Raw genomic sequence first — 16,076 nt, 5'->3', positions numbered from 1 at the left:
TCACCTGAAAACTGACATGTCATTATTGGCCAGATACTGGTATTTAAAACCCTCCAAGTGTGTGATTATTATTTTGGATGGTTATACCAGTTTGTACACTGTTTCCCGACATTTTTACATTAAAATAAAGATTTTCTCACCTTTTCACTTACTCAGGGGGGTACACACAAAAAAATCAATATGAGTTTGCAACTGAATTGCAAATGCAGTGCGAGTTCACCGTGAGAACAGCTCACACCTAACTGGATTGACTGCATAGTGTGGAGTGGGTACTGCTCCCTCTACTGGCCATTCTTGCATAACTGCACTTCTATATCGCTTTTCCATTACACTTCTGCTTTGAGACACTGCCACCAAAGAAGTTTCATTTCACAACTCTCAAGAGGTACACTGTGCAAAAGGGTAAGCATCACATCACTGTCTAACCTTCTGCCACTTTGGAAAGTGTATTTAATTAAATGGGAAGAGATAAAATACCAGTCATGTTACAAGCTGTGTTTGCAAAAATGACAGGAGCTGATTGGCTTGTACTTTGTATCTGTCCACTCCAAGGCTTAGATTATAGCGGTCTGCATTCCTAAAACATTGAGTGCAAGGTATTCTGATGGTGCCTTCCAATACCTGGATGTGGCTGAGCATCTTTTTATGCATAGTGGCTGCTTATCTGGTAGTTGTAATAGCAATGCTACATAGCTCTGTGGCATTCTGCCACAAAGAGCTGACAATCAAATATTCCAGTTGAAGTGGAAGAAAACACAATAAAGAGTTACTCCGTCACCCTTTTCTAAGGAAGCACTGATTGTGTTTGAAAATGAAGTTTGTACAATTCACACTAATACTGAAACCTTACATGGCGCATGATTAGGATATGAATGGTTGTGAGTTGTACTATTTGGTAATAATTTATTTAGATTTTTAGATCACCCGCCCCTTAGGTTAGGCAACATCAGTTCTCAGGGTTATATATACAGATGGGTCCACGGTTATCTTGGCTAGATTGCTGCGCCTAGGCACAACATGGTTTATTAACATAACTCCATCTATTGTTCTCAGCTGCAATACAATACAGAGAACAATACAGCAGGGGATTAAGTCATTACAGCAGGGGATTAAGTCTGACTGTCCAGTCTCAATTAATCCTATTAAAGGTCAAGATAAACATGGACCCATCTGTATATAAACCTAGAAAAGAATGGAAAAGGGAATTCAAATAATAACAGTAAAGTGTTACCAAATAATACAGTAAATAATACAATATTAAAACCATTTTCCCATAAAATACAGATTACACTGAGGTTTAACAATCTCCCCTACACACACATAGGGCCTGATAGTCTCCCCTACACACACACACACACACACACACACACACACACACACACACACACACGGCCTGATAGTCTCCCCTACACACACACACACACGGCCTGATAGTCTCCCCTACACACACACACACACACACACACACACACACACACACACAGGGCCTGATAGTCTCCCCTGCACACGCATACTCACACATATGGCCTGCTAGTCTCCCCTACACACACACACACACACACACACACACACACACACACACACACACACACACACGGCCTGATTCAGAGGTGGGTGCATTGGCAGGATAAAAAAGTTGCCCGTCTGTGATTCAAATGCAGCTACAAACTCCTTCCCTTGTGTACATCCATCCAAATGTGTATGGATTGAGATGCCCACTGTCAGCGGTATTATGGCATGCTTTGATGCCGCCATCTGTCGAACCAACCATATGGCAGGTACAGTTTCTCCGTCTGAGTATGGCCTCCTATGTGAACAGACACCCCCACAACAAACTCATGATATGGACCATCTCCATGCATCGCCCAGGAACCACCAATACATTGTCAATACAGTTCTCCCCACGTGCTCCTGAAATTAGAACTATGGGGGTAATTCTGAGTTGATCGCAGCAGGAACTTTGTTAGCAGTTGGGCAAAACCATGTGCACTGCAGGGGAGGCAGATATAACATGTGCAGAGAGTTAGATTTGGGTGGGGTGTGTTTAATCTGCAATCTAAATTGCAGTGTAAAAATAAAGCAGCCAGTATTTACCCTGCACAGAAACAAAATAACCCACCCAAATCTAACTCTCTCTGCACATGTTATATCTGCCCCCCTGCAGTGCACATGGTTTTGCCCAACTGCTAACAAAGTTCCTGCTGCGAACACTCAGAATTACCCCCTATGGGGTACGGACACGATCGGGATCATGTGCAGTGTGACTTATGCTGGGCATACATAAGCAGATACAATGCCTGTAAGACCGACAGGCATTTTATCTGGCAGCCTCGGACACAGCAGATATTGTGGCCATACACTGTGAGATCTCTCACAGTGTATGTCACATGATATTGGCGCCCCGCCACCGGGGAGGAGACATTTTCCCGTTCCTTCTTATGTGAAGCAACAGGGGAAATGTCCGTTGGTCGGCCCCGGTACGGCATACGCTTCCCGGTGCGGCCGACTTGACACTTAGAAAATATTGCATCAGTCGGACATGCTGGATGATCTGGCATGCCTGGCCGATCAATATTTTAGCTTTAGTTAGTCACATACATGCTGCAATTATCGGGGAGATCCGCCTATATATCGGCGAATCGTCCAGATAATCATAGTGTGTATGGCCAGCATTAGATATTGGCAGTGCGTTCACCTCGGAATCAGGCCCATAATATGCTAAAAAAGTGATGGACACTTTATAAAAAAAAATTCAGATAGTTATAAAATAATGACAAGTGTTCTTATGCTAATATCAGATGCTTTTGGTGCCAGTCTGCCCCATTTCCCACATAAAACTATTCAATTTAAAACCTACAAACATGACTTTCCATATTGCAGTAATATCCTGCTTCTGCCTTTCTTCTTTCCACCTGCAGGAACCTGCTGTGAATGGAACCTCTGGTGTGAACAATGTTAGATATGTAATGCATCCCATACTACTGCAGTGGGAAAAGCAGAAGCAGAATTCACATACTGGTCTCTATAAATTAGTAAATGCTGAGGTTATAATACAAAGTATAATTTAGTGAATTGATGAAGTCCAGCATCTCTTTACTATAGTCCACTACTTAGATTGCTAGTCTGTGATGACACTTGGTGTCCTGGAAGACATGGCACGGCGCACGCTGCATTGCTGAATGCTTCTAGTGCGAGTGTGCCATGTGACCCCAGCATCATCGCGGGGAGGTCACATCTTCTTTCTCCATATTATGTAAGAGGAAAAGCTCCGGATTGATGGTCAGCCCAAGGTTAGACTAAAACAGCAAAAGAAGAAATAAGAGAACACAATTAACTAGAGTAAGAATTATATTATTATATATTACACTTCAACACGTTTTTCATAACCAGCTGCCATGGGAAAGCAGACAGTAATGATATTTATCAAAGGTGGAACCCCAATGGCAGAGGGTGGAACATGAGATGATTCTAGTGAGGGGGTTCATATAAAGCTATTGCATGAAGGGAAAAGATCGCTATTGAGACAGAAATTGTGATTTTCTCAATCCTGCTTCTGCTAAAAATCGCATGTGAAGAGCCGCCCACCGATGCAACTGTAAAATTGTGTATGCAATCACAGAATTGCGATGCATACGCAGAAATCGAGTACCATTGACAATTGCGGTTGACCCAGGGCTGCACAGAATAATGAGAATGCAGTCACACCGACGCCAAGTTTTAAGTCTCAATCCATTGCAACTGAAGTCAGATGCACGCCCCAAAAACGGCCATGAGACGCCTGCGTTTTTCTAACCACGCCCCACAAATGCCATGATAACACCCACAAATGGTCACTACCTGCCCATCAAACTGCAATTGCATTTCACAAAATTGCGATCGTAATTTAGCCATCGCGCACGCACAATGCATTCGCAGCACATGTGCAGTCTGCCGATAATCGCCCGATTTGCGATTTTGCAACCTAAGCTGAATAAGGCCCATAGTATAGTGTGCAGTATATGCAATATGCAGTATGTATGTAATTCAATGACCTGAAATAACTGACTGAAATAACCATAAATCAAGAACTAACATAACCGACAGAAATGGAAATGGGAAGACAAACCATATTGTATACCCAAAAGCCTTGGAATAGCAACATTGATAACAGAAAAAAAACTTTAAACCCATCTCACAATGTAAACGTGATTATAAAACTGAACAGAAATTAATGCTGGGGATCAGGGCTACTGGTGATCCCCCCCCTTCAAAAGAAAAACCCAAAAAACTGGGCAGCCATCTCATGGTGTATTGGAAAAGCTGCTAAGCTGCTAATTATTTTTAAAATGTTGACAGTTACATCCAACTCATTGATAACATAATAACTTGTAGACCCGAGCAGTGCTGGTCAGCTAGTATATTTCTACACAGTATATACTGTATCTATCTATCTATATATATATATATATAGATAAAAAGCTGCGCATTCAAACCCTCTTTCCTTTAATGTATTTGTCCATCATTAATGTCCTGTGTCCCGTTAATTCTGATGTATGCTGCCGCTTCCTCCGTTGTGAATCAGAGCCACTGATCCCAATGTGCATGTAACGAAAGAAGAATAGAGGGCGCAGGTATAAGAAAAAGGTTTACAATTCCATTTATTAAGAAACAATGCTCACATACATCTCAGCTTTAATAGGTAGACTCGATTCTCTATACAGCGGCCAAGCCTCTAGGACGCTCCCTCCCGCAATTGCTCATACAGCAGATCACGAAAATCACGGGTGCCGCTCGTTTCACCGGGACCCAGACACAGTCACTGCAATGCGTCTCTTGCTCCACAGGCCACGCCCGGGCGTGGCCTGTGGAGCAAGAGACGCATTGCAGTGACTGTGTCTGGGTCCCGGTGAAACAGCGAGCGGCACCCGTGATTTTCGTGATCTGCTGTATGAGCAATTGCGGGAGGGAGCGTCTTAGAGGCTTGGCCGCTGTATAGAGAATCGAGTCTACCTATTAAAGCTGAGATGTATGTGCGCATTGTTTCTTAATAAATGGAATTGTAAACCTTTTTCTTATATCTGCGCCCTCTATTCTTCTTTCGATATATATATATACTTTCCCATCCATCACATATTTAGCTGTGTCTTGAATAGATAGAATAAATGTAAATGTTTTAACTGTATCAAAATATTTTATTTTACATTTTTTTATGTCATGTGTCAGCTATATTATTGCTAAACAACCATTTCTGTGTCATAAGGCAATTGTGACAATGAATAAACATTTTCAACACTGCCCCTTATTGATGCGTCCAACACTAGTGGAAGTAACCTGCACAGAAATAGAATATAGCTATACAATGTATGTATACATATTACAGCGTTTTGGTGAAATTCTCAATTATACTTCAATATTTTTTGCAAGCTCCATAAACTAGGGCCCCTCCTTATAAACTCTATAAACTAGGGCCCCTTCTTTATAATCTCCAAAAACTAGGGCCTCCTCCTTATAAACTCCATAAACTAGGACCCCCTCCTCATAATCTCCATAAACTAGAGCCCCCTCCTTATAAAATCCATAAACTTGGGCCCCCTCATAAATTACATAAACTAGGGCCCCTCCTTATCTTCTCCATAAACTAGAGCCCCCTCCTTATAAAATCCATGAACTAGGGCCCCCTCCTTATAAGCTCCATAAACTAGGGCCCCCTCCTTATAAATTACATAAACTAGGGCCCCCTTCTTATAAACTCCATACACTAGGGCCACCTCCTTATAAGATCCATACACTAGGGCCCCCTCCTTATAAGATCCATACACTAGGGCCCCCTCCTTATAAGCTCCATAAACTAGGGCCCCCTCCTTATAATGTCCAAAAACTAGGGCCCCCTCCTTATAAAATCCAGAAACTAGGCCCCAATCCTTATAATCTCCAGAAACTATGCCCCCCTCCTTATAATCTCCAGAAACTAGGGTCCCCTCCTTATAATCTCCAGAAACTAGAACATAATAAGAATTACTCATCTCTAGACATAAATGATGGACCACATTGCTCCTATCAGCCACAGAGAAATGCTGAATGCGTGTACTTACATAATCATCTTCCACTACTGGCAAAGAAAGCTTGTAAAACAGTAAATACATCAGATATTTAGGGGTAGCAAACAAATATGTACTGATCATCATGCACACTGTCCAGAGAATTCTACAATTAACGCCAAGTTAGTTTTTCTGCTGGATAACAAATAAAAGCAAAATTAATTTTGCAGAAGCCCCCTCCTCCCGTCATCTCACTCTCAGGTGTAGATGTACAGCCTGCGGGATGCAGGCATCTGCGAGTTTCGGTGAGTATGTCCGATGTAAAGGGGCAATCATTTAAAAGGCAAAACCTCCAGTTTTAAATGCAGCTTTATGTTGGCAAACAGCGTTTTTCTTTTGTAAGGATTGAATACATTTATACAGTAAAAATGTAAAAAAACAAATATTGATTTCTTAAAAGGGGTTGGGGTCAGGTGACCAGCGGTAGGGATCCCAGCAGTTAGCATACCGACACTGGGATTCCGGCTGCCAGGATCCTGGCAGGGGGCGAGCGCAATGAAGCCCCCTGCAGGCTCGTTGCGCTCGCCACAAGTTCTGTTTCCACCCACAAGTGAGTATAGCCCTGGGCCCTCTGCCGGCATCCTTACGGCCGTGATCCTAGCATCGGTATGCCGACCGCCAGGATCCCGACCGCCGGTCTTCTGGCTACATCCCCTTAAAAGGCCAGTAAAGCAGAGTTTCTCTGATTAGAAGCAGTAACCGCTAATTTTCCCTCACACGCCATAGAGTTTGACTATCGTAATAGACGGGAATGTGCACAGTGAAGTTTGGGCAGAAAGAGGAGCAGTGCTACAGAATTTTACATAACAAGAGCCACATGTTATACTGACATCAGTGCCAACTGTTGGGAAGCACGACATCCCTGCTTCCCGCATGCTCTGCTGGCAGCTCTAGTCTCGTCTCCCTCCTCCCAGCAGCCAGCCAACACGGATGGAGAGGGACAGCTGCAGCGGCACCTTCGCTATTAAGAATGAAGCACCGCCACCAATGATAGTGCACAGCTGCGGCTCCTGAATCCCCCTCCCTCCTCCTTCCCTGCCCCCTCAGCTGCGTCTCTGCTCCTCTTCTCGCTCCGGCAGCAGTGCACAGCAGCAGGGGGTTTGTAATGAGTCTATCTGACTCATTACAATGCTGCAGACTTTAGGCCTCTTGATAGCGATGGGCCCCAGTTCCGCCACTGGCCTAGGCCCTGTAAACCATTTTTATTTAACATTCTCAGATATTTGCCCTCTATTTTTGTTTATTACTATATGTGTATATACCGTATATACACTGCTCAAAAAAAATAAAGGGAACACTAAAATAACACATCCTAGATCTGAATTAATGAAATATTCTTATTAAATACTTTGTTCTTTACATAGTTGAATGTGCGGACAACAAAATCACACAAAAATTATCAATGGAAATCAAATTTATTAACCCATGGAGGTCTGGATTTGGAGTCACACTCAAAATTAAAGTGGAAAAACACACTACAGGCTGCTCCAACTTTGATGTAATGTCCTTAAAACAAGTCAAAATGAGGCTCAGTAGTGTGTGTGGCCTCCACGTGCCTGTATGACCTCCCTACAATGCCTGGGCATGCTCCTGATGAGGTGGCGGATGGTCTCCTGAGGGCTCTCCTCCCAGACCTGGACTAAAGCATCCGCCAACTCCTGGACAGTCTGTGGTGCAACGTGGTGTTGGTGGATGGAGCGAGACATGATGTCCCAGATGTGCCCAATTGGATTCAGGTCTGGGGAACGGGCGGGCCAGTCCATAGCATCAATGCCTTCGTCTTGCAGGAACTGCTGACACACTCCAGCCACATGAGGTCTAGCATTGTCTTGCATTAGGAGGAACCCAGGGCCAACCGCACCAGCATATGGTCTCACAAGGGGTCTGAGGATCTCATCTCGGTACCTAATGGCAGTCAGGCTACCTCTGGCGAGCACATGGAGGGCTGTGCGGCCCCCCAAAGAAATGCCACCCCACACCATTACTGACCCACTGCCAAACCGGTCATGCTGGAGGATGTTGCAGGCAGCAGAACGTTCTCCTTGGCGTCTCCAGACTCTGTCACGTCTGTCACATGTGCTCAGTGAGAACCTGCTTTCATCTGTGAAGAGCACAGGGCGCCAGTGGTGAATTTGCCAATCTTGGTGTTCTCTGGCAAATGCCAAACGTCCTGCACGGTGTTGGGCTGTAAGCACAACCCCCACCTGTGGACGTCGGGCCCTCATACCACCCTCATGGAGTCTGTTTCTGATCGTTTGAGTAGACACATGCACATTTGTGGCTTGCTGGAGGTCATTTTGCAGGGCTCTGGCAGTGCTCCTCCTGTTCCTCTTTGCACAAAGGCGGAGGTAGCGGTCCTGCTGCTGGGTTGTTGCCCTCCTACGGCCTCCTCCACGTCTCCTGATGTACTGGCCTGTCTCCTGGTAGCGCCTCCATGCTCTGGACACTACGCTGACAGACACAGCAAACCTTCTTGCCACAGCTCGCATTAATGTGCCATCCTGGATGAGCTGCACTACTGGAGCCACTTGTGTGGGTTGTAGGGAGGTCATACAGGCACGTGGAGGCCACACACACTACTGAGCCTCATTTTGACTTGCTTTAAGGACATTACATCAAAGTTGGATCAGCCTGTAGTGTGTTTTTCCACTTTAATTTTGAGGGTGACTCCAAATCCAGACCTCCATGGTTTAATAAATTTGATTTCCATTGATAATTTTTGTGTGATTTTGTTGTCCGCACATTCAACTATGTAAAGAACAAAGTATTTAATAAGAATATTTCATTCATTCAGATCTAGGATGTGTTATTTTAGTGTTCCCTTTATTTTTTTGAGCAGTGTGTATATATATATATATATATATATATATATTTATTTTTATTATTGTGTTCTGCATTATTTTAAATTTACCAATATATATATATTTTTTTATACTTATATCAATTAGTGCACTGTCAGGCTACTTTTGTGTTGTTTTGTGTTTGACATTAACCAAGTGTTCTTAGTGAATCTACAATTTTCTGGATGTTACCATTTCATTTAGTTGTATTTTTTCAGAATACAGGTTGAGTATCCCTTATCCAAAATGCTTGGGACCAGAAGTATTTTGGATATTGTATTTTTCCGTATTTTGGAATAATTGCATAGCATAATAAGATATCATGGTGATGGGACCTAAATCTAAGCACAGAATGCATTTGTTTCATATACATCTTATACACACAACCTGAAGGTCATTTTAGCCAATATTTTTAATAACTTTGTGTATTAAACAAAGTGTGCGTGAATTCACACAAATCATTTATGTTTCATATACACTTTATACACACAGCCTGAAGATCATTGAATACAATATTTAATAACTTGTGTATTAAACAAAGTTTGTGTACATTGAGCCATCAGAAAACAAAGGTTTCACTATTTCACTCTTGCTCAAAAAATTCCGTATTTCGGAATATTTGGATATGGGATATTCAACCTGTATTTATGTACAAAAATAATGACATAAAAGTTATTTATTCGCAAGATAGGGCTGTCATGTTAAGCTGCGTACACACCTGGCCGATCTGCCGACCTAACGATTAGTAAGGGCATACACACTTCCCAATCATCCGCCGATGTCTCGTGCCTGATGTCACAACTGGGCGGCCATTTAAATGTGCCCACCCAGTTGAGCTGTAAGTCATCTGGCTGTCTGTACATTTGCTGTTTTGGACACTCTTTAAGTAGGAGATCTCGTTTTTCAATTGTGCCCCTATTTACCATCAGCAAATCATTCTTAGGGTGAGATTCAAATGATATATCACGCCCAATTTCCTTTCTAAAATGATCTCTGTTATCGCACATACTGCGCCCATAGTAATCAGGTTTAGCTGTGTAAAGGGTTGGGTGCTTCGCTACTCCGGGAGTAGCGAGCTGAAATAATGATACAACGTCCCTGAGGGCAGAAACAGAACAGGTGTGGAAAGGGGTGAAAATAATTGAATCCCGCCCATAAAGTCTCCTAGCCACATTGTGGTTACCCATCTGGTGATACATACTAGTGTTCAATGTAGTGCAGACCATCCAGTCACTATGAACTAGTATTAGTTATTATTGCTAATTTGTCTATCAGGAATTTGTGTATTAGTATCTGTAGTGTGATACTGTATTAGGACGTGTCTAACCATAACCACAGATACAGTATGGAAACTTACTACAGTGCTTACTTGTATTCTGTATTCTAGGACAGGAATGTTGTTGTTCTATGCAGAGTTGGTCCACCTGAATGACTGTACTGCTCACTTACACCTTAAGCAAAGCGGACAGAGCTTTATATTACTGTGTGCTACTGACGTATATTACTGTGTGTTACTGACGTATAGTTTTTTCCATATTCATTGTATTACACGTCAGCACAAAGTTATCTTCTGTGCAGCTGTGAATATTGTGAAGCAGAAATGTGTGTAAACTACAGGAGCCTGCTCACTAGAACCATACTGTGACATCATCATGCTGCCAGCTTACTGTACATTTCTTCTTCTTATACAGGATCTGTGCCACAGGAGCTCCTGGCCATGCCAACAGCTAACTTAGGGGCTGATTCTAAGCTGAGAGTAAAGCAGGAGAGCAAGTAACTGTGCTCCTGGGTAAACCCATGTTGTACTGCAGGTGGGGCAGGTGTGAAATGTGCGTGAGTCCTTGCCACTAAGGTTTTTGTGTATTGTCTGTATTGTTATGTAATATCACCTTCTATTGAGGTAACTATTCTCATGTGTTGTTAATGCATCCTGATTACTCCCTACCTGTCATTGAGCTAGCAGAAGCCATCAGCCAGGTCCTTTTACCTCATATTGATAGGTGGGTAGAGAAAATAGATTTAAAATTAAATGCTGCTCTCACTAAAATGGAGTCACCAGCAAATTGTGTAACCACAGTTGCTGATAGTGTCGGCGGTCTGGGAGATGGAGCTACTCTTCACCAGCAATTTCATTTTCAGCAGGCCAAGATTCCTTCAGAGGTTTCCATTACCAGTAAAATGAGCCCACGTTTAGTCTCACAGGGAATATCGGATCTCCTGCTGAGTTACAATTATCTCAGTCTATTGGAATAGCTGTATATGCATTAGATGTAGCAGCTGATAGACCAGTTCCCCTGTCTGACAGAATGTATATTACATTACATGAACCTTACATTGTGCACTTCTGGCCAGAACACCGGAACTGGAAGTGCATCCGTTTTTAATAACATTTGTTGCTATTTAAGGCACAGAATTGTGCTTCACTCCTCATGCCTTGAAAGAGGTTTCTTGCAGACCCGAAACGCGTTGGACTTAAGAGAGGTGTTTGGACAGGTGGAATACAGCTCTGAGGGAGGTATGTTACATATTCTCAGTCGGTCAGGCGAATTTGGTACCGGACCTTTCTTGTTCTTCCAATTGGTTCCATATTTCTCCCATCGGTGCTGTTTACCTCGCCTGCCCACCACTAGCAATTTTACAAATTTTATTCTTTGTATTAATAAAAATACTCCTTTCCCTTATTCCTGGAAGTCAAGTATGTATCTAAAGAAACCGCGATAGGAGGAGAACCACATTACAAATAGTGAGTAATGGTACGCAGCTTTTGAAGTTCCCCAAAGAAACCTTTATGTGCGTCATCCAGACATCTCACTTTGTAAGTGAGGTGTATGCATAATTGAGAATATTACATCAGATTTTGAAGTTTACTAAATAAACCTTTATGTGCATCATTCAGACATCTCACTTTGTAAGTGAGGTGTGTATATTTTGAGAACACCATACTATATATTGTGCCACATAAGATATTCATATATATCCAAAAAAATCAATATCTTTGCAAATAAGATCTGCTATCTTGGTCATGTTCCAGATTCTCAAACAAATTATTATTTTTTTCCGCATACAATCCATCGAATTGAGCGCCAATTAGACTATACATCCTATTTTCACAGTTCTCCTCTCTGACAGTGTTATCCGCCTGTGCACTGATGGACCAGGTGTTGGAGACACTCCCTGGCTTGTGTCAGTGTAGTTATTTGATAGATCATGTGGGTGTAGTATGTTATGCCGGCGGTCGGGGTCCCAGCGCCTGTAAGCTGGGCTTGCGGGCTTACTGCGCTAGCCATGCTGCAGGCACCATGGCGCGCTATGCTATTTATTCTCCCTCTATGGGGGTCATGGATCCCCAAGAGGGAGAATGGCTGTCGGTATGCCGGGTGTCGGGATTCCGGCGCCAGTATACTGAGCCCCAGGATCCCAACAGCCAGCATACTAAACACCACCCTATGGGACAACTACTTCTCCTTGGTTCACTATCAACCTAGCTCTCTATCACTGAATTCCCATACCAGCCTAGTCCCGTGCACCCTCATAAGTTTGCCCGTGTTGACCCACATAAAATACACGTTTTTGATACTGGTTAACTTCTGTTTTGTACATAACTACGGTCAATTATCAATTGTCCTGCCATAGATTATTGTTTAAGATAGTTCCCAGACTCTAAATGTTAGACATATGGAATGGTTTGCTGCCATTAATTAGTTGGCATTTATATTACCTTACTAGTTAAAGCCTGTCAAAATGATGGACACCAGGGCCAGATTATATTAGGAGGGCGGTCGCTACTGACACAGGAGCTGCCGGGTTTCTGGAAGTCCTGTTGCTGGGAGCCGGGGCTCTGTCATACTGAGTGTGTGTGTGTGTCAGGGATGTGCGGTGAGGTAACTGGCTCAGGGGTACTGGCTAGTACCAGAGCCAGATTTACACACAATATAGCAGCCCAAGGGTACATGTGGGCATTATACGGAGGAGGTGGTGCGGAGTATGAGGTATATAGTGGAAGCAGTATAAGGAGGGGGGAGTGGCCTGTATATAGGGGGCACTATATGGAGGGGTATGGGGGTGCAATGTATATAAGAGCAGTATAGGGTGTGTGTGTGGGGGGGTGCATTGTACATATTGAGTGTATGTCCGTGTCACACAGAGGTGACTATATTGAAAACAATCTGCATCTCTCTCTCCACTGTCCCTATCTGCTCCTACCACTCCACTCTCTCCCCAGTTCCCATCTAACCCAACCCTCTATGCCCTATCTGCCGCTACCCCCTCTCCCCAGCAGTGCCTATCTGCCAGAACGCTTCTGTCCTCTTTTCTCCCCCAGTTCCTATCTGCCCCTGCCCCACTCTCCACCCCCAGTCTGCTACTACCCCCCCTCTCTCTCCGCAGCCCCCTCTTTCCAAAAGCAGCAAGTGTGGAACAGGTAGATCAGTATTATTAGTATTAGCAGCAGCAGGTTAGGAGTCTGTAACATCTCCCTGCAGTATTAGTTTCACTTTGAGCTGTGTCAGCTTCTAGCAAACAAAGGAATCATTTGGTCCATGTGGCAGCCTCTAGTGGCCGGCAGCGCACATAACAGAGGTGAGAAGCAGATTTGGCTTTTATTTTACAGTATATTCATAGGATCCTCATTACTTATCACACTGTCTACTTATTTAGTTGTAGCATACTTTAATAGTAATATAGTTGCCCTTCGTGTGGATAAACTATTATTTTGTTGGCAACAACACTTTGCAGAATTCTAGCTACAGTGGGTTAAATAACAGCAATAATGTTTCTTTGATTGGAATTTCCATGTAATCTTACTATTCATTTGTTTTCCTTTCTCGCTGGTATGTTTTATGTTCCCTTCTGTTCAGTTGTTTCCATTTTGTTTTTCTTTCTTCCCAGTAATCTATCTGGGCTATTGTAACCCCACCACTGCAATGTTTTGCAATCTCTCTTTAGCCTTTAGTTCAGATTAGTAAATTTATGTTAGATTTTTCTTTTCACTGCTTGTTCTTAATATGCCTGGTCCTCTCTACTATTCTCTCCAGAGATGGTACTGTTTGTTTGTATTGGACATTTTGGTACTTTATTGTCAACACTGCAGTTCTGGTTACACACTGGCCGATGTGTGCGGCCAATATGAACAATCACGTTCAGTCATGAAATTGTTCATATCTTTCAGTGTGTAGGCACCAACGATGAATGATGCGCGGCCCGCGGTTATTCATCACTGGTGCCGGCTTGTTTATATCTGTAAGCCAATATCGTCCATATTAGCATACAGGGCTATGGGGCCGGGTGACATCAGGGAGTGAAGAAACTTCACTCCCCCCTCCGTCGGGTCGTCTGTAGGCCATATCAGCCGTCGGGCACCTCGGCAAATGTGTAGGGGGCATTACTCTATTGTACTTTTCTTTCTTTTTAATTACGACTTGCTTCATGTATTGCCTTTATCTGTCTCATATGGATGCACCTTGCTTTCTCTATTTATTGTATACACATCACTTATACCCCTTTAACATCTCCAAAAGAACCAGCTATATTGCCGTATCTAACCAGATCGAGGTGCGGTGTGACCGTGTGAAAGGGGTAGGTTTCAATTTCCCGGCTCGACTGAATACAGCAGGGTTATTCCCAGGTTGATGCGACCCAGGACCCATTCACACTATAGGGAGAGGTGGCACCTGGAGATGATCTGATCTCCAGGTGCCGCCTCCGCATACGTCACCAGCACAGCAATATGCAGGTTTGGTGCCGCAAGTCTGAAAGGTTTCAAGCAGGTCGCACCCGGGAAGGAGCCATGCACAAGTCCCGGTTGTGACCCGCTAATGCGATGTGAAAGGACTTTATTTGCAGTATTTCTATTCATGTCTAATCTGTTATATGTATTTTCTATTACAATTGTATCATTAGGTCACACTTCAATAAAAAGATTTAAAAACAAAAATGTGCAGAGATTTAGATGTGAGAGGTCTGTCCAAATTGAAATCTAAATTGCAGAGTAAAAATAAAGCTGCCTATCATTTGTTCAGCCAGTATTTACCCTGCATGAAAAATGAATGTATTTGCTCCAGAGACAAAGTTAATGTAGGGACACGCATAGCGGCCAAGCGGGTCCATTCACAGAGACCCACTTGGCCGCAAGGAGACTGCACATGGGCACCTATGCAGGCGACCACACTGCTGCGGTCGGGCCGGATGACAGGATTTCAATGAGAACACATACATTTCAATGTATGCATTCACACAGTGCGACACCACCGCACTGTGGGGGCCATTCTGACCCGATCGCACACTGCAGTTGTTTGCAGCGGTGCGATCGGGTCTGAACTGCGCTTGCGCCGCGACCGCAATGCGCAAGCATGTCACTGCCTGGCAGCATGGGATCTTATGAAGAACGCGATCGCAGGGTGATTGACAGCAAGAAGGCGTTTCTAGGTGGCAAATGACCGTTTTCTGGGAGTGCCGTAGAAAACGCAGGCGTGTCCAGGGTGGGTGTCTGACGTCAATTCCGGGACCTGACAGGCTGAAGTGATCGCAGTGGCTGATTAAGTTCAGAGCTACTCAGAAACTGCACAAAAACTTTTTGCACAGCTCCCCTGCACAAGCGATCGCACACTTGCTAAGCTAAAATACACTCCCCCATAGGCGGCGACTATCTGATCGCACGGCTGCAAAAATAAGAATTTACTCACCGGTAATTCTATTTCTCATAGTCCGTAGTGGATGCTGGGACTCCGTAAGGACCATGGGGAATAGCGGCTCTTCAGGAGACTGGGCACAACTAAAAGAAAGCTTTAGACTACTGGTGTGCACTGGCTCCTCCCACTATGACCCTCCTCCAGACTTCAGTTAGGATACTGTGCCCGGAAGAGCTGACACAATAAGGAAGGATTTTGAATCCCGGGTAAGACTCATACCAGCCACACCAATCACACCGTATAACTCGTGATACAATACCCAGTTAACAGTATGATAACAACTGAGCCTCTCAACAGATGGCTCAACAATAACCCTTTAGTTAAACAATAACTATATACAAGTATTGCAGACAATCCGCACTTGGGATGGGCGCCCAGCATCCACTACAGATTACGAGAAATAGAATTACCGGTGAGTAAATTCTTATTTTCTCTGACGTCCTAAGTGGATGCTGGGACTCCGTAAGGACCAT

General features: G+C 43.7%; 1 protein-coding gene and 1 long non-coding RNA gene across 2 annotated transcripts in view; one reads left to right on the top strand and one right to left on the bottom strand.

Annotated features, from left to right (window-relative positions):
• Nucleotides 1–883: 883 nt before the first annotated feature.
• The window catches only part of SLC11A2 (solute carrier family 11 member 2), a 121,949-nt gene continuing 106,756 nt past the window's right edge, over nucleotides 884–16,076 (bottom strand). Inside the window, exon 16 of the mRNA XM_063952294.1 lies at nucleotides 884–3,296. Coding sequence (XP_063808364.1) covers nucleotides 3,216–3,296 — 81 coding nt within the window. The 3' untranslated portion in view covers nucleotides 884–3,215. The remainder of the gene's footprint in view (nucleotides 3,297–16,076) is intronic.
• Nucleotides 10,216–16,076, top strand: part of LOC135009677 (uncharacterized) — a 112,547-nt gene continuing 106,686 nt past the window's right edge. Inside the window, exon 1 of the long non-coding RNA XR_010209201.1 lies at nucleotides 10,216–10,728. This is a non-coding gene — a long non-coding RNA (uncharacterized LOC135009677). The remainder of the gene's footprint in view (nucleotides 10,729–16,076) is intronic.

Source organism: Pseudophryne corroboree, chromosome 2, assembly GCF_028390025.1.
Source record: "Pseudophryne corroboree isolate aPseCor3 chromosome 2, aPseCor3.hap2, whole genome shotgun sequence".
In the NCBI taxonomy this organism is placed as follows: domain Eukaryota; kingdom Metazoa; phylum Chordata; class Amphibia; order Anura; family Myobatrachidae; genus Pseudophryne; species Pseudophryne corroboree.
The sequence above is the reverse complement of the archived record's forward strand: the minus strand, read 5'-3'. Positions and strand labels throughout refer to the sequence as shown.